The 23427-nt window shown below is 36.1% G+C and overlaps 1 protein-coding gene across 3 annotated transcripts in view; it reads right to left on the bottom strand.

Annotated features, from left to right (window-relative positions):
* The window catches only part of USH2A (usherin), a 378126-nt gene that overhangs the window by 220237 nt on the left and 134462 nt on the right, over positions 1 to 23427 (bottom strand). For all 3 annotated transcript variants that reach the window (XR_005562590.1, XM_039378797.1, XM_039378798.1), the window contains exons 23-30: positions 18073 to 18199; positions 17587 to 17688; positions 16100 to 16288; positions 15452 to 15582; positions 9371 to 9644; positions 6179 to 6382; positions 5967 to 6047; positions 3393 to 3578 (exon numbers count right to left, since the gene is read on the bottom strand). Coding sequence is in view for 2 of the 3 variants with exons in the window: in XM_039378797.1 (XP_039234731.1) it covers positions 3393 to 3578; positions 5967 to 6047; positions 6179 to 6382; positions 9371 to 9644; positions 15452 to 15582; positions 16100 to 16288; positions 17587 to 17688; positions 18073 to 18199 (1294 nt within the window). In the remaining variant the exon portion in view is untranslated. The remainder of the gene's footprint in view (positions 1 to 3392; positions 3579 to 5966; positions 6048 to 6178; positions 6383 to 9370; positions 9645 to 15451; positions 15583 to 16099; positions 16289 to 17586; positions 17689 to 18072; positions 18200 to 23427) is intronic.

The following is a 23427-nucleotide window of genomic DNA, read 5'->3' as shown; positions in this document are numbered from 1 at the left end:
GTGCCTATAGATCGGTGAGAGAGACAGAGAGACCAAATCTCCTTATGACACCCACAGGGACAAAACAGGCCAACAATGAGCATCACAGCCCTCATCATGAAATGGATCTCAATGCATGACACCCCTTTGTGTGGGCACAATGCGTACAGCCCTCCAGATCTCACATGCCGTGGTATAGCATTGTAAAGCACATACTGTCATTCTAATGGGAAATATTTAGACGTTCACAGTGGAATATCTCCATATGTGGAGATATTCAAAACTCAGCTGGACATGGTCCTGGGAAACCTGCTCCAGCTAACCTTGCCTGAGCTAGGGGAGTTGACAGGATAATCCTTCCAACCCCAACGATCCTTTGATATTCTGGATTCCAAAGGAAAGTAGAAGCAAAAGCTTCTCACAAACCACACTGAAACAATGTATGTTCTAAAGCCTCTTTCATTTGTTTAAATACTGATACTAATTTATATTCCAAATTTTCATGTCAGCATGTGGAATGCACTGGAATGCACAGGAAAGCAACCCAGCCTCTAGGAAGAAACTTCTTTGATGTGATGACCCTGTACTTCCTTTATTACTCTGTGAGTGTGACGAGCTGTATCCAAAGTGTATCAATGTTATTACATGCGTCTTTGAAGGCAAGATAGGCTTGCACAGTGCTCCTTGAATCCCAAAAATTTACACTCTAACTTTACACTCTCAGCCTAGAATACAGATACTGAACACCATGTGGAAATATATCAAATAATATATCCAATACACTCCTGGTTCAACAGTCAGAACCTCATTTTAAGCATTTAAATCTGATGAATACTCTTTTCTTGGATGAAAGTGAAAAAATAGTTTGACATTTTGAAGATTACAAGGGTCAGATTTGGAAGGATTTTGGTTTCTGATGAGTCAGAAATAGGCATTTGAGACTGTGGTATTACAGTCATTTAAAGACCTGTTTTAATATTTAGCTCAGCTTTTCTTCTTGACAACGGTACAACAGGTTCTTCTGAATTTGACACACACAGGACAGCCTTCTCAGAAATGGGTAATGCTCTTAACTTTTTGTCACTGTGCAACAGTTATGACTCAGGACCCTACTGAAATGGTTCAAAAGAATTTATAATTTAAGTATAAACTAAAACACAAGAGATGGGCATAAAAAGCTTCAAGGGAAAAAAAGACAAAGAGGGTTGTCAGTGCCCTCAGATACATTTGCAAGCAGCAGATTAAGTGGTGCCTAGATTTGACAGGGAACGAAAATTTGAAGGAGGGTGTGGAAAAATGTCAGAGTTCCTTCATCAGTGATCCCACTGAGAGGTGTGGTGCTTTCTTCTCTGCTGTTGCACTAACAAGCCTGGCTGTTTGAGTTACTGTGGTATTTCCTCATGGAACACAACAAAAGAATTTCTGAAGAAATTTACCTGAAATTAGGGAGAAAACAAGCAACATTTTCCTTCTCAGCAAATTCAAAGTAAGCAAAGATAGCATCTTCTGTGGGGTTCTGTGTTTATGATAACTTTTGATTAACTAGGAAAGATAATTCAACAGAGAAAGACACCTTTTCCTGGGAGCCTCACCTTTGTGGATAACCAGTTTTCAATGTCCACACACTTGCCCACTTGTGTAGGCTTCACTGAAATCAATGAACTAAGATAAAATAGCTTCAAGACCAGTGATTTAATTTCCACTTGTCTCAGCTCTGACCTCACCATGAGGACATCAATTATATATCTCATACAATGCCAAAATTGGAAAATACGTAACTAAACCGTTTAAGGAAGCAGTCCTTAAACACACAAAACTGAATTGGAAAACTTACTGCCACAGTAAGTTACAGAAGCTAGAAGTATAAATGTATAAAAAAATAAAGACAATTTTACCATAGTACATTAAGCATGATGGTCCAGATGCAGCTTTCAGCCAAACAGCTGAATTTGTATTAACAGGAACACTCACTCTTACCTGTCCAGGCTGGTATAGGCTTTTTCATAACCCTGACGCATAATCATGGCACAGCACCAACAAATTTAAACAACATTTTTGTTCTGACCATCAGCTGTGAATAAGCTGTCTAATACATATGTTTCTACTAGGGTCTTTAAATTCTGCTAATACAATTTGTATTGCCTAATAGCATAAATAAAGAATATTGAAATCAACAAGGTCATCAAAGAAATGGCAGTAAGGACAGAAAGCCCACGCAGTATGTAAGTTCATCACTCACAAACAGTCAAGATATTTCAAACTGAAGAAAATAAAATACATGCAAGTTTTCTCTTGAAAATGTATGCTTATGGTAGAGAAACAACACAAACCATATATACTTATGTAAAAACTATTACCTGGGCTTCAGGAAAGCAGCAATAATATACTGCCTGAGTTAACAGTTTTTCCAAGACTACTGTACTGCCCAAAACCCGAGTCAAACCAAAGCAACAGCTTTGAGCATTACATTGTTACCACTTTTGTAATTGTTATGAATTAAATAATTGATGTTAGAGATTATAAAAACAAGTGTATTGGTCACAATTTGTTACAATGAAAGTAAGATTTTGTATTATTGCCCCGTTTAGTCACCATATAACATAATCCAGATTCTTTTCTGTAATGTACTTCCTTCCCTTGTAGCAGCAATCAAAGGCAGTTTGTTAATAGAGAGCAGAAAGCCAGATCCACGTTATCCTGACAGAAGAAATGTCCCAAAATGTTCTCTATGTAGAAGAAAGAGTCCACCATTTCTTCCTAAAAAAATCTGCCTCCTATGGGTAAAAAGACCTAGGCTCCAGGAAACATCTCATGTAATGGTTCCTTATAGCTTCTGTCCACAACCCACAGCTCAACAGCAAACAAACCCCATAAACTCAAAGCCCTGAATTCCTTCATTCCATAATAACCTACCTCTACATCCCAGTGGTATCAACCACACCATCTGATTAATGCATATGCATGGTAGTTCCCACTGAAATCAGTTGGGTTTATATGATCAAAATTAGGCAAGTAGATCAAGTGCTTTCATACCTCAGGTCACATAGTATCCTATGGGACCCACATTCAGAGTTAATTTAGGTGAACTGGAGGGAACAAAAGTGAAGGAGGAAAAAAAAAAAATCACATATACTGCGCAAAAGCAAGTAAACCAGAAAAGCATTCCTCCCGCCCAGATCATAAATAGTTTGGGAATTGCTTTTTAGTATTTGTGTTGTATCTTAATTTCTATTGTTCTTTGAAATGAGTACATCACTATGAGGACGCTGACACAAATAATTATCCTTCCAAATGTTATCTATGCTGTGTATACACAAAAATAGACAAGTAATTTTTTACAGATCAACAAAAAAATGGTATAAGCATCCTGTGTTATTAGATATGCCTAAAAAATGGTACTTAACAGCATTTACCTGTGAGCATACCAGCATCAGCAAGCTCAGCACTAGTGATGGGTACATTGGGACCATCCGCTTCATATGCTTTCAAAATGTACTTCTCAATTACACCTATGACCCCAGCTGGTTTGTCCCAGGTGACCTCAATGCTGTAACCATTTATACTGTGAACTCTTGAGGGACTTGGCACATTTTGTGGAACTGTAGAAGGATAAAATAGAAAATAGAGAAAATGGCAGTTCTAAGGAGACTATTGCCCCTATTCTTCACTTTTAATGGCTGCAGTAAATCAGACTCAACCATTAGCATAAATACAATTTATTAGAGTTGTAACTTTTCAGCATTGATTTAATATGACTGCACATCTTGAGCTATTCAGTTTAAGCTATATTTCAAAACCATCAAAACTCCATCTACATAACATTCCTTCTTGTCTTGTTGCAATTTTCCAAAAACATTTCATGTATCAAACATATTTAAGCATCACTCACAAAGAGAGGAGGTGGATTGCACGTAGCTAACAAGCTCAGGCATTAAAATAACACAACTGAATGAAGCAAGACAGTACTGCAACAGAGAAGAGTTTTGATATTTATCAGTGGGGTATCTAAGCCACAGAATGTCACAATTATGAGACATTTCTAAATATTTGCATTCTCATTTACAGAAGTCCTTCAAAAAATTGAAGGTCTTTAATTTATTTTCCTGTTTCCACAATGCCATGCACTTGTCCTGGGGCAAAGCAGTGATTTTTAAGGCCTTTTTGCAAAATCCTTTGCTTCTGATCATAACATAATATAAAAAAAAAAAAAAAGAAAAAAGGAAAAGAAAATGTTTTAAGGAACAGAAAACCAAGATCATATATGCATACAGTTGCTAATAATAAGAAATCATCCCATTTGCTATAACCTTTAACTATTTCTTAGATATTACTATACCAGGTAAAGGTCTGGCCAGTAACAGCATCACAGATGACTGCACAAGGGATGCAAAGGAAAGACCCAAGGAACACTATGGCAGGATGATGGATGATGAGTTTGCCGTAAACGCATGTGGACTCCCTAGCCCTGCTGATGATCATTCACTTTTCTCTCCATTAAATAACCTATTTTTTGGTAATTTTATTGTTTTGTTTCATTAAATATGAATGCAGTCTTGTTTTTTATAAGGGTATCAGCATGGAAAGTACAAAAATACCTGGAAGTTGTGATTCTTGTGTAAAGTAAGAATGCGATACTCTGAGAAAGTTTCCATTACTACAGTAATATATTGATTTTATTAGTTATGAAGGTAAGGTAAGGTACTGTACAGCAGATGGTCTTCTCATAAGGGATATAACAAAACCAACTCAAAAATAATTAAATAGTGCAATTATTCTCCAACCCCAGGGAACATAGACTGCTCAATACTGTGGTCAGCTTGCAAACATAAATTTGTGGCAAACCTTACAGTTGTCAGACAGTTTTTAATATGAAAATATGCGTATATATTGTGCCTTCTGGGTGGCACACCAAATAATGAGAGTAAGTTGTATAAGAATGCATTTTCAAGTCCAATATTTATGCAAGTATCACATAATGCTTTAAGATCATACACTGAATAACTTCCATCAAAAGAATTCTCTGCCTTGTTGGAATGCAATTAGGCTTCAATTTACAGAAGAGGGAAGGTTTGTTAAATAAAATACACAGAACTGTAAATCTTCAAAAATTTGCTTGATGAAGTTTGCAAAAACACTGAACAGAAGGGGAAAAGTTTTTTTTAAATTTTCTTCATAAGACACATGAAAAAATTTGATCTTTAATGCTCAGCAGATATGTTCCTACTTTGAAACCTTCTCCAAAAGCCACATGCTGCTTTGGTAGTATATATTGCCACATTTTCACACACAATCTATGGACTACTTGTTAAAAGAATCCTCATTCAGCCGCACTGAGCAGCATACTCATGTGCGGGTCATTTAAAAAAACAACTTTCACAACACCTTCTTGTCCCTAGCAACTACATGGCCTCTTATTTCCACGGCTTGTGCCTGCTATCCCAGTATCACCTTTCTCTACACCTGATTTTGTATCATTAGGTGATACATAGGAAAATGCAGATTTACTTACTCCAACCTACTCATGTAACATGAGGTCAGATGTGCACATAAGAGCACAACTACATGGATGGCTGCTCTTACTCAGTTAATGCAGTTCAATAACATCCTTCCTCTCACATAATGACATTATCCAATACATGTTTGGAAAATACCTTGAATTATGATAAGAAAATACTTGCCTTAACACTTTAGCTGATGACTGTAGTTTGGTATTCTGTTCGAAGCATTAAGCAGTTTTGCTCCTTCAGAAATACCGTGCAACGTGCACTACTCAAAATCACTGTGGTGGGATTGTCTCCACAAAATCATAGAATGGGTAAGGTTGGAAGAGACCACAATGGGTCATGTGGTCCAACCTCCCTGCTCAAGCAGGGTCATCCTAGAGCACATTGCACAGAATTGTGCCGAGACCATTCTTGAACACCTTCAACCTGGCATTAGATAGCCTATGAAAAATGAGAGTAAGTAAAACTTAAAATTATATTTACCTGATTCTCTTGTACGAATGTGGGTCCATACACTAGATACTGATCCTCCTTCATTTGAGGCAACCACCCTATAGAGGTATTCTTCAAAGGACATGGAGAAGTACAGAGGAGGTAAAAGATTAAAAATACTAAAAAAACACTGAACACAGTAATACATTGACAAAAAATGAACTGAAAATTATGTATTTTTTTTTAAAGAACCAATGTGCTACCTGTAAATGGTTGTAGACCACGCTCATAAACACTGTGCTCTTTTCCTCGGTACACTAGGATGGAGTCATTTCCCCTGCAGTTAACAGCACTGTCAGTTGATAGGCATCCGTCCAGATTGACTCTGACAGCACTGCTGGACACAGATGCCAAGTTAACGACAGCACCTCGTGTAAATTTAACATCCTTCATGCAACCACCGAAACCTAGCAAACAGTAAGGGATTAGTACCACATAAAGAGCTTCAGTCATTAAGAAACACTTTTGTTCCTTTCAATTCTGAATTTTCAGCATTAAAGACTATAATGTGAATAGGTTGACTTCCAACGTGACATTCTGCCTACACTTTCACGATACTAAGCTGTAAGATCCTGCCTTACAGGAACACCTTTCACTGTTAGCAATTCCATCCCACAGGGAAATAGTTTTCTGTTTTCTCTCCTGTCACTTCTCACTTTAAAAATTATTACCATAAAAGTGATTCTGACTTTTAAAATCAGCTTTCTGCTGCCTTCTAATATTTTGTTAATACACATGCTTTCTCAAACTGAGAAAAATATCTAAATTAAAAATACAATTAACTTCAGGAGATCAGATGGAGTTATTTCAGTTTTTTGTGATGGGGATATAACTAGTATGCTGTTTACAAACATCCTGTAGAAACACAACCCTAAACTATTTGTTTATGATAAAAAATTTAAGAAGCTACATTTTATATTTATTTCTATATATACATATATTTCTGTGTGTAACATTCCTATCAACATTACAAATATGTTAAATTAGTCATTTGCAGTTAAAACATCACTATAAAATTCAGGATGCAGTTGTTAAAATCTCTATATTTACTAAAAATTAATAAATTGACACAAAATAGTTCTCAAATCTGAGTAGCAATTGGTGTTTAACATAAACCCGAAGTAAACAGCAACCAAACTGAAGACTTCAATTCATTTAAGAATTAACTTTGTAAATTAAAAATCCACCTCTCACTGATCAGTGCTACTCTTTAGCTTTGTGAAAGCACTGTATTTATATATTATGTACTTTTATTGCCTTTATCACTGCAAGATGACAGATCAGAGTAGTATTTGTACTTAGCCACCTGAACTGAGAATCTAATGTCCTTACGTAGTTCATGCAAAAAGGGGTACTGAAGGTGGAAACCCATTTTGAATCAGCCTCTAAAACACTTTCCACAATGCTAGGAATTTAGCCAAACTGCTCCTCAGCATGAATACGTCCTAATTTAAGTTCTACTGCTACTCCACAGCGACCTGCTCAGTTTCTTAGTCTGCGGCAGAGGAAAGAATTAGTCCCAGTCTGCATGGACATTCTAATCATAAGACAGAATAAACAGCTGTTTAATTTTCAGTGAGATGCACACTGTATAAGCTATTATACATTATTTTAGTATCTTTTTGGCTACATTTATCACTATTTGAAGATTTCTGACTAATGTCAACCAAGTAATCTTGTTTATTCTCAAGTAGCTGCAGAATAAGTAAAGACTGTACAAATTCTCACAAACATTCCTGCAAGGTACCTTCCTTCTGAATTTCTCAAGAGGGCATATGATGGGTCATGCAAAGGCCCACAGACTCTAGTTGAAATTTCTTAAAGTTGTAACTGACATGGAGGTGAGGTGGGAGGAGAAGGATATTCATCCCTTATTTGCTGTGAGCAAAACAACATTCCTTTATTAAAAATTAACTACAAAGCAGCCATTGATTAAGAAAATCTTACCTAAATAATTATTAAATCAGAAGGTCTCCATATTCTATTATCTTACCATTACATCACTGTAGTCCTAAATAAAACACGCCTTAAGCTGGAATGTCTAATCTTGTTTACTTAAAACTGCATTTAGGAACACATAAGAATGTTTTTCTCTTTGGACACTCTAAATACAAATTCCCAGCCGCCATCTTATTTTGCGGCGTGCTGAGGAGGCTTGGTGGAAAAGTAATGTTTATTGATGTGCCTCAGTATGCACTTCAGACATTCACTTTAGATGCTATGTTGCCCTAGATTCTTTGTTCACAGATCTCTTTGCTGCAGGAGTTGTGAATGCATCCACTCACGAGGCTATACCATCTGCTACAAGGCAACACTGACAGGGTATGACTGGCTAGCTCTTTCAGGCCATAAATATTATGCACACAGAACCTGAAGGAAGATTATATTATATGTGATACTTAGAGCTGGAAGAACACTATATTCTTGAAATATCTGTGAATGCCAGTGCATGGATTTGATTCAAACTACTCTATAGCTGTGAAACCACCAGGCTTCCAAACAGCTCTACAGAGCTTACTTGATGCACACATTCAGTGTGAGTTCATGCATTCAAAGCCACTTACTAGATTCCCCACTAATCACTTACTGACTGCTACTTATTTGTTCACGGTATCTGAAAAATACACCATGACTGATGAATAATTTCACAACTAATGAAAAAACACACCCAGAGTCAGTTTAGTAGACACTTTTGGCTACATTTCCTACAGTAGATCTTTTGTGAAGGTCACTAGTATCAGGTTGTAATTAATGCTTCTCCTCTTTTCCCTACAAATTTGACCTGTTCCCAAACAGAAGGGTCGCAGTGATGGCTAAAAATATGACCATGTCTCCTCTTTCTGATAACAAGGAAAAGGTCACAGAAATTGTAGCCAAAATCTGAATTCAGGGGTTTATATTCATTTAATTTTTTGGGTTAGAACCAATATTGCCTAAAAACGGCCTAAAACCCTCTCAACTATTCTTCCATGTGGCAGCATCCAGCCTCATTACAGTGATTTAAGCTATGTTTACTGTTTTCCACTGGTTTTGTATTCCAGATCTGCAAGTGACATGAGTGGACCAAGTGAAACAAGTTTATCTGAACTGGCTCTCTGATGAAGATTTGAAATCATCTGGTTGGGCATCTCAGTTTACCATTTGCTACTCTCCAGTTCCCCTCCCAGCAGTTAGATTGCTTCAGATACCACTGGGTTGGAAGAATTTTTATAGCTTTGCAAAAGGATCAGGACTCAGTAAAGCTACATTGGTAGGGATGACTGGTAGTTAAGGTAACAATGGGTGGAAAGAAAAATTCCTGTTACATATTCATGAATTTACACTGTCAGCAGCAGAATGTCCACCTTGTGCATGACATCAGTTTTTGAAAACACATGTTCTTGGTGTCATCTTACCTTGTTCTAACCCCAGCTCTTTATAAAAATTCTGAATCTCAGGTGGGATTCCTCCTATGTAGACAGGTGAGTTTACTTTCAGCTGCTGAACACGGGGTTCAAGTGCCTGCTCTCTCATTTCATTCATACTTGTTAAAATCACAGAGCCCTCCTTGTTCACAGTGACTTCATTCCACTTTCCATCACAATAAGACAGTCCCAACCAGAGATCCACTTGTGTGAAGACAATGCCAGTTTTTAAAAAGATGTTTAATATTCCACTTTTCAGTTCAATCTATATATTTTCAAAGAGAAAAAATATTTTGAAAGAGACATCAAATACACAACGACAGAAATTCATTTTGAAAAACATAATCAAAGGAGTTATGCACAAGATCAATGAATAAGAAATTTTTATCTTCAGGATAATACTGTTTACACAAAGCATGCTAAATACAGTGAGTGAATCAGTTAATTCAGAAGGGAGGAAAATATATCTTGAATTTTTGACAACAGACTTTGGTATTAATGCAACTAAAAAGAAAGGACAATGAATCAGGACTGTTTTGCTTTTTTGAGAATGAGAAAACAGTATTTTATCTATCGATTCATTTTTTAGAAGAATGTAACAAGATAATAAGGAAATGAAATGTCAGACCTGATTAAGGTCTTTTTAATTGGCTGGTGAACTCAATTTCAAATTTTTGCAGTATGCATTGATTCTTACATTCATACATTTCATCCTTATTCTTCTACATCTTGTAAGAAAATAACTGGGTTTGTATGTGCTTTTTGAGATTAATGTGCCAATTGTCTAATAGAAATACATTTTACTTAAATGTTTCACTGCAGAAGTCTCCAAATGCTTTACTGCAAGACTCTTTATCCTAACTGAATGGAACACAAGTGGGCTGAGACTGTAAACTGGCACATATAAAGCACTAGACACTTAGGGGATGAACTGGTGCTTGAAAAATATGAATATATCCACAAAAAGGCATTACTGTTTCTATGACAAAACCTTATTAAGTGAAATAAAAAGTACAGATTTAATATAAATTCTTATCACCATTATTGACAAACTGACATATTTAGTTTACTGATAATATTAGCATTGCAATGTTCATAATTAGATTGTATTTCCTTAACAGGGACTCCAAGTGATGAAAGAACTCTGTACTTGCAGTGACACAGGCAATGCAGGTCCTATCCCAAGTGCACACTGACTTCTTGCTCATAAAACAGAGGGATTTTGTTTATTTCTTTCTTTGGGACCGCAACTTTTCTTATTTCCATGAGTTTAGAGCCATCTATAGCTAAGGACTCTACAATACAGGTAAAGGACTGATCATGGCATCAGTATTGATGAGTATAGCTTGAAAAATGTGTCCATTGGACAAGTCACTGCTTTTCTTCATTGATAAGAATTAATATGGAGCACACTGTGCTGGTGTGAAGAAAGCATTCCAGATGCATTAGTACAGTGGTATGCCAGCAAGTCTGCCAGACCTGGAAGCCAGAGAGAGGGCACAGTGTTTGACACAGGGTCACTACTCAGCACAACCCTTTTCCAATTTACTCATCTTGGCATAGTTTTAAAGCAGGCAGTGAATAATGCTTGTGCTTTTTTTTGTTGACCTGGACTGACATTTAGAATGCCCAAGTGAAGACAAAGATAGGGGACCACTGCTCAGTTTCAGTTGTTCTGCATGGTGAAGATAAAAAAAAACCAAAATTCTGCATAGATCTGAGCATAGGTACTGACCATAGGTTTAGAAAAACAACAGACTAATTGTTTGCTTTAGATAAAATTCTGGGACCACTTTAAGAAAATGCTCGATTTATAATCTGTCCTTGGAAACTCTATTATTACTTTAAATCAAAAACGCATAAAGATCATCTCAGTTGCCATCCCTAAACAGAACAAGAGTGTTATATCACAGCTCTAAACATAAGCAGTTTCCAGTTTAATTCTTCAAAGCATGCTTGCTTTTCAGAATTTGAGGTACAAAATTTCATTAACACTTTTCTATATGTACACAATTCTTATTTTGATATACCTCAGTATTTAAGTTTGGAGTTCGGAAAACCAAAGCTTAGCCTGAAACTGGAAGATATGAGGAGCAAGAAGAGCTTCCATAGTCCCACTAGCAGGTTGTAGTATCTCTCCGAGACTGATACAGGGACCAACTCTGATTAAAAATTTTATTAATGACCTGAGTGATAGGATGGGGTATACTTTCATCAAGGTTGCCAGTGATAGCTAAGAGGGCTGTCACTGGTGTTCTAGGCATATAAAGCAGCTTTGAAGAAAATACTGAGTCAAGATGGATCACAAACTGAACGCTGGCCAACAATGTACCCTCAAAATGATGAAGACCAACATGCACTGGGCTACATTAGAAATGAGGTAGGCACCAGTTCCAAGGAGTTGATTCTTCCCCTCTATCCATCATGTATAAGACCTGGACTACTGTATCCAGTTGTGGAATCTCTGGTATATAAAAGATACTGCGGAACACCAGAGTGAATCCAGTGCAGGGGCACCAAGTTGGTCAGTGGTTGGAGTACCTAGAGTATGATCTGAAGCTGAAAGAACAGGGTTTGTTCAGTTTTAAGAGTAAAAGGGAAGAGAACTTTAGTGTTCAATTTCCTTATGGGAAGATACAGAAAAGACAGACCCAGTCTCTTCTCAGAGGTTCATTTCAAAAGGATGAGAGGCAAAAAACAAGTTGTAATGAGAGAAACAGTAAGAGATCAGGGCTGGTTTCTTTGTTGTTTGGGTTTTTTTTTCCTATCATGCGGATGGTCAAAGATTGGAACAGACTGCAGAATTTATAAAGCTGTGGACCATCCATCTGGAGAGAGATGCACAATACCCAAACATAAAACACATGGAGCAACCTATTCAAACATAAATTGATCCTGCTTTTAGCAAAGACTGGGAATAAATTACTCCAAAGGTCCCTTCAACTTAAATGATTTTTTGGTTCTGTATTGTACTTCTCTGCAGGAGCAAGTCATTACCTCACTCGATCTGCTTATAAACATATGAGTTTGAAGATGAAAGGAATATGCAGATATAGCTCTAGGAAACCAAACTTACATATGATAGGGGTTGCATCAGAGCCTGAATGACACTTCGTTAAACCTGCCACCCAAAATGCTCTCAACCAATGTAGAACTAGAAGAGTGATTATGGCTTTATCTCCCTTGAAGTGGGAAGTCTTCCTGAGTCTCAGGAATACCAGCAGAGAAAAGCAATGGACTTCAAAAAACTTGTCAAGGACAGGCAGTCTGTGAGTCCTTTGAAAGTGAAAGTACATGTTACTCATGTTGATGTTCATTCCAGTTCAAAATCTAGCCGGGTTCAGACCCGCCAGCCAGAGAGCAGAGGCCCAAACAAGGACCCTCAACAGTCTCCTCAGAATCAGTCACTCTTTAACAATTTGTATTTTGAGTTCTCAAAATGCTAATTTCACACCCCTTCTTATTTCCATCACAGTAATGCTTTCATCTTGGACTCTGGCTATTTTACTTCATGCAGCTATTCAAACATGCAATTCTTTGGGAAAAGTTCTTTCAAGACTTTTTTCTTACTTTGCAGCTTTGCAGAAGCAAATCAGCAGCTACAATTTCTTGGGAGCCAGTGCCACTGTTGCACACTGGCAGTTCTTAGGCTTTTGCTGCAGTTGAAGTGGTCAGCATCAAAATCAGTAATGCAAACTTTATCGGCCATCACGGATTCTTTTAATCACATAAATTCATGAGGAAACACATGCCAGAGTGAGAGCTAGTAATTCATACTAGTGTATCTGGTCACAGTTTGCCTGTAATTATTATGCCTGGATCCAAAAATAATCAGATTGACCTATCTGGCTTGAGTTAATTCTCAGGGCATAGAAGGCATGGAAGAAGTGACCTTTATGCACAGCACCTTTCTAGGACATCATTTTGTCTTGGGCAGAAGACAAGACAGAGACTTTGGCTGTTTGGTATCAGATCAGCCACGTGTTTAGCTACAGTCATTCCCAAACTATAATGCTAATAAGAGAGCTGTGACCTATGCAAAGAGAAGGGTCAGGGAATACTGTCTTACAACAGCACTTGGGATAAGTGGTATAGTTTATAATCTGTTTTGCTGTGCAAGTGCCTCCTGACCAAAGCTTCTAACAAAGACATCGTAGCTCATGTGCAACATGCTACACACCTCATTTTCACTTTCTATTAACCTTTTTTTGTGAGCTCAAGTGTACAGAAAAACCTTCTGTCATCATTATGTATGTGCAGAACACAAAGCTGCAAGAGTTGGAAAAGCATGCATACATGTACTCATCCTCTCTAAAATTCCTCATTTTAAGGCTATGGAGCCGTTGAGGTCAGGATTAAAGTGACATTAAAAAAAAATTACTTGATTTAGGACAAATTCTAAGGAAATTATCCAATCACAATTCTCAGAGCTGAAAATAGTATAAATATAAAACTGCCAAAAATCTGGATGATTTTTGTATGAGTAGAAAAGGAAATTATTTTGTCTAACTGCTTTGTGCTTTTGACTCCACTTCAAATTTACTAAGTCCCCTTTCTTACTTTATAGTCAGAATCTATTTTCTCATGTTTGTAGTAGTCTTACACAGAGCAAGACAGAGGAAACAAGGATCACATACTACCAGAATCTCCTGAAGAACCTTGTGAATACTGTTCATGTAAATAGTGCCCCTGTGCTGTGAATTACACACATACAACTCTTTTTTAGGGTGGAACAGTAGTGTACCTATAATATCTTATGCTATTAGCTTGTGATCTTGGTCATTACTTGAGGGCAAAATTAAAGTAATAACTGTAATTAGTAAGACTTTTTATTGGAACTCATTGTAATTTTTTAACTAAGGCTGCGTCAAAAAGAGGAAGCAAATCGGTCTAGCAGAATTCAAAACACAGGAAAAAATGATCTGCTGGAAAAGCCAGTAGTATAAAAAGAAAATAGAGAGTAAGTTATAGTTGACCTGAAAAGGAGAAAAATACATTTATATGTTTTAGGTCACAAGTTTAAAAGAAAAGGCCCATTAGATATAATGCCGTGCAATAAAACAGGCTGTGACATGACAGCCATTAGCAAAACAGCTGCATAATAATAAATAAATAAATAAATTAAATTCAATAATAGAGCAGAAAGGGCAGATTGGGTCATAAAGAATAACAATACTTTCAAAAATCTCTAAAAATGAATTATTGCTTCCTGGATAAGCTGTAAAAGTATTTTTTTTCTATCCTCTGTAATATCTACTAATTGGTGAAAGTACTAACTATAGTTGACCTACTAAGCAATGGTGACCACAGCCTAATTACACTCAGAATCCTTGAGGAAAGAAAAATATCAAAATCCAGAGCCATGCAGTTAATAAAAGAATTTGAAAAATGAAAACAAACATATTAAAATTTAAACAAAATACTGGAAATGATGGAAGTACAAGTAATTCTGAGTATAAACAGTCTTATTTAACAGACACCAAAAAGAAACTTCATAAGCATTATCTCACAAATTTGCCTAATACAGGATTTGTATTTTGCAGTGTTGGGAAAACCATGACAGAGATGACTCGGGATTAAGCTGGACCACTAATTTCTGTCTATATGTTTCAGATACAAATGAAAAAATTTATGGATTATAAAAAAATACATCTATCTTAAAGAGAAAGCTTTATTAGGAGACTGGACAATTTCCATCGTGAACTTTTTGATTTACAATTTAATTAACTTGTTCTACTATGAGAACTGGGAAAATGGTAACTCTATACTTGCCTAGGAATAACGTGGACACTTTTAATGTCTTTCATTCTCCTTTCTAATTCAGTAAAGACAATAATTCTACATTTCATATATTGATATCTTTCTTATTTATGATATAAATAACACAAGTAACTTAATTGAGCATCTCTTGGAGTGTTTTGCTCCCCTTACACTTTGCTGTGCAAAGCATTTCAAAACTAGTAAAACACGAAAATAACTTATGGTATGAAATTTCTTTAAGTGCCAGTTTGGTTTTAGTAACAAAACTCACAAGTCATGTCTGAATATAGTTATTTGTATTTTTGAACTTACTGCAAGATAATCTGGGCCATCTTTATTGTAAACAAACAGAAGCAATCCATTCAGTTGATCTGTTCTGAATTTGAATGAGATCTCAAATTCCATTCCACCACTGAAAACACCTGAATGCAATTCCAGGAACCCTGGAAAGAGAGTGAGTGCATACATAAGCTAATCAAATCCATAAATAAATAGTTTCAGGAAAGCAAAAGTAAAAATTTAGATGCTACTTTCTACTTTGATATAAAGAACTTGGGCATCAAGATTATAATTCTTACAACTTTATCACTCAGCCTCGTAAAGGACAGTTATCAACAACATAATGCAAGACACCAAACCGGTACAACATCCTCTTTTTTTAACCTGGCATTTCTTTTGGTACCTTATAGGCATCTTTTATGTCTCTACCAAAGTGAACCTTCACCTTTTACAGGCACATCAAATCTGCATACAGTTACAGCAGCACTACCTGTCTGTGAATGCAATTCCTCTTTCATGCAGCAACCTTCTGTAAACCCAGAGAGCAAATTTTAAACCATTCAAAAATAAACCTCTATAACTAAAAATGCTTTGAAAAGCAGATCACTGCAATACTTTTAATACGATCACCTTTTATATCTCAAGAACATACTTGGATAGTGCAATAGAACAGGAAACTACCTCTGCCAAGAAAATGTGCTCCTTCTGAGAGGGCAATGGGGCATCCTTCCCAAACATGATAGACATTGCTCTGCTCTTCAGCATACTCCCAGTTCAAAGATTCCCAGTTTTCATAAGGAGTATGCACTTTTTTCAAAAATACATCACTAAGACACCCCACAAATCCTTTCTGCACTATCCTCTTCATCCCTGCAAAAAAAGGAAAATATTTTTTAAGCCGATTAATCACCTGCAACTAAACACAAGAATTAATTTATATGTTTTATTCATGTTCTCCTTATCATATATGTCTATGTATGCATTGAAAACCAGCTATCAATCACTTCATAAATTCAGTCTCAAAGCTAAATCCAGATTTTTGAATGGGTCTAGTTCCTAAAGACAGCAGTGTCTGCTACATAGCTGAAAAATACTAAAATTTTTGAGATTTTGTATACAGGTACTTTCAAATCCACAGCAGAATTCTGCTCTATGGAGATCCAAGGAAAGTTTTCTTTAAACAAAACAGTAATTCTGAAGAAAGGCATGCTTCTGCTGAATAGGAAGAAATAGTGTTGCAAAAGCTAAGACAGATGAATACACGTTAAGAAGCTTCATCAGGAAATGTTTCATTCCTTGTTTGAATAAAAAAACCCCAATGATTCCTGGCTGCTATACTCTTTTTTTCACTAGGGACAAAAACATAAAGCAGATTTATAAGTGGCCTTCTCTTGAATGGTATTTATAGTCAGTCTCATTTTAATTATTTACCTGTGTTTTTTGAGGGAGGCATCCTGGATTACTTTGTGAACCAACGTTTTAGAAGAACACATGCACATATTTCTGGTTTTAGTAAAGTGACACAGAAGGAAAGAGGGAGTTGGACTTCAGTGTACCCCACTAGTTTTTATGTCAGACATGAGAACATAAACTTAGCAAACAATTTGGCTTCCAGGTTAATATGATAGAAACAAAATTTTGGAAATAAATTCACTGAGAACAGCTGACTGTATACTGGCTTTGTAGGTAGTCACCTCTCTGTTACAGGCTGACAGATTATATACTTGAAATATATACCAAACTTATATATGAAAACTTATGTTTATTGATTTTTCTAGCGCCAAGTATGATCCAATTCTACATAAATTCTATATCTGTAAAATACAGGTATATTCATACACCACCAAATTCAATGCAACAACCTCTGAAGGATACAAACAGACACTGAAAAAGGCCAGCGTGTTGTATCCCTGCACCCAAGTGCATAACCCTGCGTTTAAGCTAATAAAAAGAAATTTCTTGTGTATTTTGGAAAAGAATTTGGGAATCTGTATGTAAAACACATCCTTAACTTTCACAGTCATACCAGTTCTGTGTATAAAATTAATTAAAATGCACACAGAGCTCAGATACTGCTTTAATGCTGATGAAATCAGCTATATAGACATTTCAGTCTATCTCAAAAGGTAAAATTTGAGAAACTGTAAAGACTTATTTATCATACTCACCTACATCCTTTCTCTCAATAGTATAACCCTGTGGAAGTCCTCCAACAAAAACTCCTGTGTTCTCTCCAATAATGGTACTGCCACTAGTTGCTAAGGAAGAACCTGAAAGAAATAGATCATTATTCTGTTATTCAATGCTTTCAACAGATGTTCAACTCAATAACAAAATATTGATATTTTATAAAAAAGGTTAATGTGACACAATATCCTAGTACCTTCCCATATATATCCAGGAAATATTTACATCTCTATTTTACAACAGAGTATTAAAACAATTATAGATTCACAAGCACAAAAAGACACTTAGTATTAAATCATCAAAGATTCACATTGGACAGATACCTCAGATGAGCAAACAAAACAGTAGTGATCTTTTGAGAAAATTGAGTTGAATTCTTTTTTGTATGGGTAAACACAGGTAGTGGAAAAGTAAGCAAATGAGCAATACCCTGAGCAATACCAAAATTATTTAGATGAATTGATTACCTGTGTACTGCCCATCCACTGTGATGTTTCCCAGTGCTTGAATTCTTGTAGCAATTATTTGGTGCCAGCTGTTATCATTGTACATTTTTCCACCATCATTAGTTGGAGTGACTGCTACCGCAGAACCCTTTTTAATAAAGAGAAGAATCCAATTTAGAATATTATGAAGGTAACATTTAGAATTATATCTTTATATAGATATATAAAGATAGAATATAGATATATAGATAGAATATAGATATATTAGAATTATATCTGTTTTACAGCAATCTGTAGCATGTACCATCTAAAAATAAAGACAGAAGTCCTCTGCTTAACTTCTTTTGGACTACTGAACGATGTTTAGGACTGATTTTTCCACTAAATTAACCTTTTCAAATAATAAAATAAAGATCAAGGATCCAGTTTGGTTTCTATTAAAAATAGAAAACTCTGTGTAGTACCCCTGATAAAGACAAGGATGAGGCACAAATTGTTGTGGGTCATGTCACTCAGATTTTTTATTTTTTATTTATTTTTTTAATTATGTCTCTATTTAACTACTTCACGGATTACTGTGGCTGTGTAGTTTGATGGCCATGATTCAATGTCCCATCCACAGAGAGAAGCAGCATATCAAGATTGTTAATTGCAGCATCTGTCTAAAGGAAGAAACCCAAAAAAGAGGTGTATTTGTAGCACAGTAGATCCATGTTCTGTCCATGTTAACCCGGTATCAAAAGGACTTAAATTTCTAGATGAAAGAGTACAATAAATTTATGGAGGGAAAAAAAGGTCATTCCAAGAGATTTGGGAAGACACACCAAAACAAAGAAGGTGAAAAAAAAACCCAACAAAACAACAACAACAACAAAAAACAAACAAACAAACAAACAAACAACCACACACACACCCCTCCCCCAAAAGACAGTTATTGAAGTTGCTTTATGGTATAAGGGATCTTTGTAAAAATGCATTTAAATTTAACTAGAATTTGTATGTGGTTTTATTAAAACAAACAAAAAATATGACAAAGAGGGGTGAATTTAGGGACATCTATGACAAATACAGAGAAGTCTTTTCCAAATTGCTGAGTAAGAGGAATATAAGAGATGAAGCTGCCAAACTAAATCTCACGATTGTAAAGAACCAAACAAAATATCACATAAATTAATATAATGATGTAACACAAATAAAATCAATACATTTCAAGAATTTTCTTGAGATTTATATCCAAATAATCCTCTAATTTCCTAATAATTCCCATAATATTTTCTCAGGACTTTATACCCTACTTGAACTATCTGAGAACTCAAAGTTATTCTGCTGGATACACAAATACAATTGTCCTATGCAGCAGGCAGCTACTGAATGGAAAAACACTTCCTTGTATAGGCACTGTGCTATATTAAAGAATCTCAACTTCTGTAGTTACTTTATGGCTTCAAAAAACAACTTCAAAAAAATATGTAAAAGAAAAATTTGGTTCCTTATCATTTAGGGGTCTAGCTTGTAACTTTGCAATAGCAAACTAGACCATTCAGCAATTTTTTTATTCTCAGATCATCTATGACTTTTTCTGGTCAAAGGACCTTAGAGTTATGCACATGGAGAAAACCTGTTGATGTAAACAACCACCTATTTTAATTAATACTAAAAACTTCTGTTAAAATTTAGTCTTCTGCCTTTAGTGGCATTCATCTATTAGAAACTGCATTTTCGCATAAGATTTACGAACACAGAATACATTTTGCAGTACCTTTTGAATTGGGGACTGTCACTGTGTATCTTATGTATCAAAATACATATGATGTGCACATATGTACACGATTACAGAAAAAGTTATTTCCTGTGGATATTTACAGCATGCTTCCTACTCCATTCAGCCAACATCCTGGTACTGAGGAGTTTTGTGCAGCAGTCCTCTGCCCCATTAAAACAATACAAAGCTATATATCCTTACATATTAATTCCCACTTTTTCATATACTATTTTTTATTGTCTTCTCTCCTATTTCAGCATTTTAATATTTTACAAACACATACATTTCATTATCGTAGTTTAATAATTAAAACCAGAACTGGTGTCATGCCCAATTAATGTGCCCTGGTAGCATGCCCATTAGTTTTTCCATTAGTGAATTCAACAATACTAATGGGATTACTAGCATGGGATGCTAATTGGGCGTGACATAAGAAACTGGCTTACTTCTTAGCATACCCTTGCTAATGATGAAATTAATGAGCATTTTATTAAATGCTGTCTCATCAAAGTGTACTTAGTTAGCGTTAAAATTGTTACAAACGATGCTGCATTCTAAAGATCAGGTGCCTGAATAAGTGGTTCTTCATATTATGTTTGGCAACAGTCTAGAGCATTAACAGTTTTATACATCAGAAACCACATTTATTTGTAACCAATTCAATCTGGGACCACACAAGCATATGTGCAAACCTGTGCTTAATTTTGGGTGAAGACAAAAAAAGATGGTATTCAGCAGGATTCAGCATGCACTGAGTTGGAGGTTCCTTTAAGAAATTTTATCCAGAACTACCTGAGTCACTCTGTGATCACATTCAAATAGCCTATTGTGAGATGGCTTGTCATGCATCTTGGAAATCAACATTTTGAAATCTGGGTTATTTAGCTAAACCATACAACATCTTAATATTTGGTAGCTCTCAGTAATAACTAAATAAGTACGAATCACTGTGGATCTCTCGTGACGATGTTTACATTGAAAACACATAGAAACATCACAAATAAGAATCTTCAAAGATACCATCTTAGGTGCCAAAGTCTGAGTGTAACTATACTTTTCCCAGTCAAGTTCTTTCAATTCCCAAACTCCTACCACTGAGAAGGTAAACAAATACTGAAGTTTTGCCAGTGCCAAGGAGGAAGGTCTAGCTGGGACTCACACCTGGGTAGGTAATCTCCATCTTCCTTTTTTTTGTGGAGTTACAGCTTACCCTCAGACTATGTCTACTAGTTCAGCCTCTTCATGACAAGAACAACCAACAAGGAAACACAGGCAACAAGAAGAGTATCTGATGTTCCTCCTTCTTGCTGTAAAGTTTAGTAAATGGATCACCTTCTAAAATGGAAGAGCTGGATTCGATTCCCTCCATCCCATGAGAACAATCTCAATACACTATCCCCAGACTGTACTAATCACTAAGGAAGAAGGTACTCCACACTGGATTTATATTTTCACTTTTAATGATTTCACCTGGTGTAAAAAATTCAGTGCTTCCCTGAGAAGAAGAACAAATGACCTGCAGCCACTGAAAGATAACCAGAAATTTAGCTGGAGTTGATTACGTAATTTAGGGGTGGAGGTAAAGACATCATGATAAGAAGAAAATCCACAGACAGCTGAAGGTTTACAGATACTCTGAGTTTGGAGGAAGATCTATGGAACAATTTGATTGTCCAGACAACACTAAGGAAGACATCTGTTAGCAAACCCCCTCATGCTTCCTGGAGCATGAGTAGAAACTGCAAAGAATGACAGTAAAACAATTAGGAAGGAAAAAAAGAGCAGTTACGCAACACAAAAGGGAAACAAAAGGGACGGTCAGGCAATAGCTGGATGAATGGTGTGTACATGAGGCTCAGAGAAGTAAGAATGGACAGGAAGAAAAGGATTTGAAATTAACACTTAGTGAAGGATGAAGCTAGGCTGGTGAAGGCTCCCCACTAGGAAGACTTGGCAGGACTATCCCCAGAGCAGACACAACAAAGAGAAAACACATTGCTGATAGTGAGCAAAGATACATACCAGCATCCTGAAAGGGACTAAGGGTAAAAATAATTAACCTGTGACAGGACACAGCTGGAAGGGAGCACAGAATATTATGCCACACTGCTAGAGATAAAAAGCAGCAGCGACACAGTTGTCATCAAAAAGAATTTTTGCAATTTTTAAGGGAAGAGCACAAAGGCAAGGCCACAAATGCTTATTGTATATGCCATGACCATAACTAGAGAAAACAATGCATATAACCTGGTTAAGACACCACATGATGTCAATAAGATGAAATTAAAGCATTTGCACTCTAATGCAAACTGTGACGCACCAATGAAAGATTAAGAAATGCTGCTACAGAACATGATCCCTGACATTGTAAGACAGGAATAGCAAATCATGGAAAAAAGAAAAAAGAAACAAACTATGAAGGAAACATAGAAACAAAGGTAAAGACAGTAAGATAGCACAGCACAGTAAGGATACAGAAGACTGAAAATTTTTGATAACTGTATTTTCATAGGTAAAAGATTTTGAAAAAGATGCTACAAAAATACATTGATGTAGGCCACTGTACCCTACTTCTGAATCTGAGAATGTACAGGAATCTCTTCCACATTATTAATGAAAAATTAGAAAGCATTAGCTTTCAAGATTGTAAATCATCTGTTAAGACCTACACTGTTCCTGAATACCTTGAATGACAGACTTTTTTTTCTTTGAACAGCCACTGAAGCAGCACCATAGGCAATTTTTGACTTTATAAGAAAAGGCAACAATATGGAAGTGATGATCCTAAAAATCAGCATGGGACAGAGTTGTCTGATTCAAATGAAACAGAAATATAAACAAAGATTCATTCATAAACAATCTGTTAAAAATCAAAATAGTAACTATTGAAAATATTAACTGAACTGAGACGCTCTAATGACTAAATATGAGACCTGCACTTTTTTACAGTTAAAAGACAGGAGAAAAAGGGGGGAGGGGGGAATTAAATCCCTAAATCAGCCACCCTTCCATGTGTCCCCCCTCACTTCCCATTCCCCAAATATTGTGGATCCAAACAAATACAACATCTTTAAGGGAATGAGTCCAAAGAAGCTGACATAAATCTACTTCAGAAGGAGCAAATCTGCAAGGAGGGCTAGGAATACTATTTGAAGCACTAAAATGTTAGTTGAAAGACATTCATTCCCATTAAATAACAAACAGCAACAAAATCTAATCAGTACACCTAGAAAGATCTTCAGAAGGAAATAAAAATTCCTCTTCAGTTAAGTGAAGTGTAAAAGGGATAGATTTAGTCCCTATTAAAATGTGGATGAGGGCAATATTAACACCATTAAACATGGTCCCAAACTTTGGCATATGCACTGATTCAATTTGCAACAAGGAAAAATAAAGTAAAGCCTACATGTAAATGCAGTGGAAATAGTAGAAAATTATATGCTGGGATCAGAAGCAGATTTAATGTTTTCTAGCATGGGGATCACATACAAGCACGGGGATCACGTACAAGCCAGCCTCTGTGCAGCACCATGCCTCCTCCAAAGATGTTCCAGAGCTTAAGAGGACCTTCACTGCTATACAACACTTCCACATGGTCATGGAGCATCAGTGCC

The sequence above is a fragment of the Pipra filicauda genome, unplaced genomic scaffold, assembly GCF_003945595.2.
Source record: "Pipra filicauda isolate LSUMZ 115617 unplaced genomic scaffold, ASM394559v2 scaffold147_size4022426_pilon, whole genome shotgun sequence".
NCBI classification, from domain to species: Eukaryota; Metazoa; Chordata; class Aves; order Passeriformes; family Pipridae; genus Pipra; species Pipra filicauda.
This window is presented reverse-complemented; position numbering and strand designations above follow the sequence as displayed.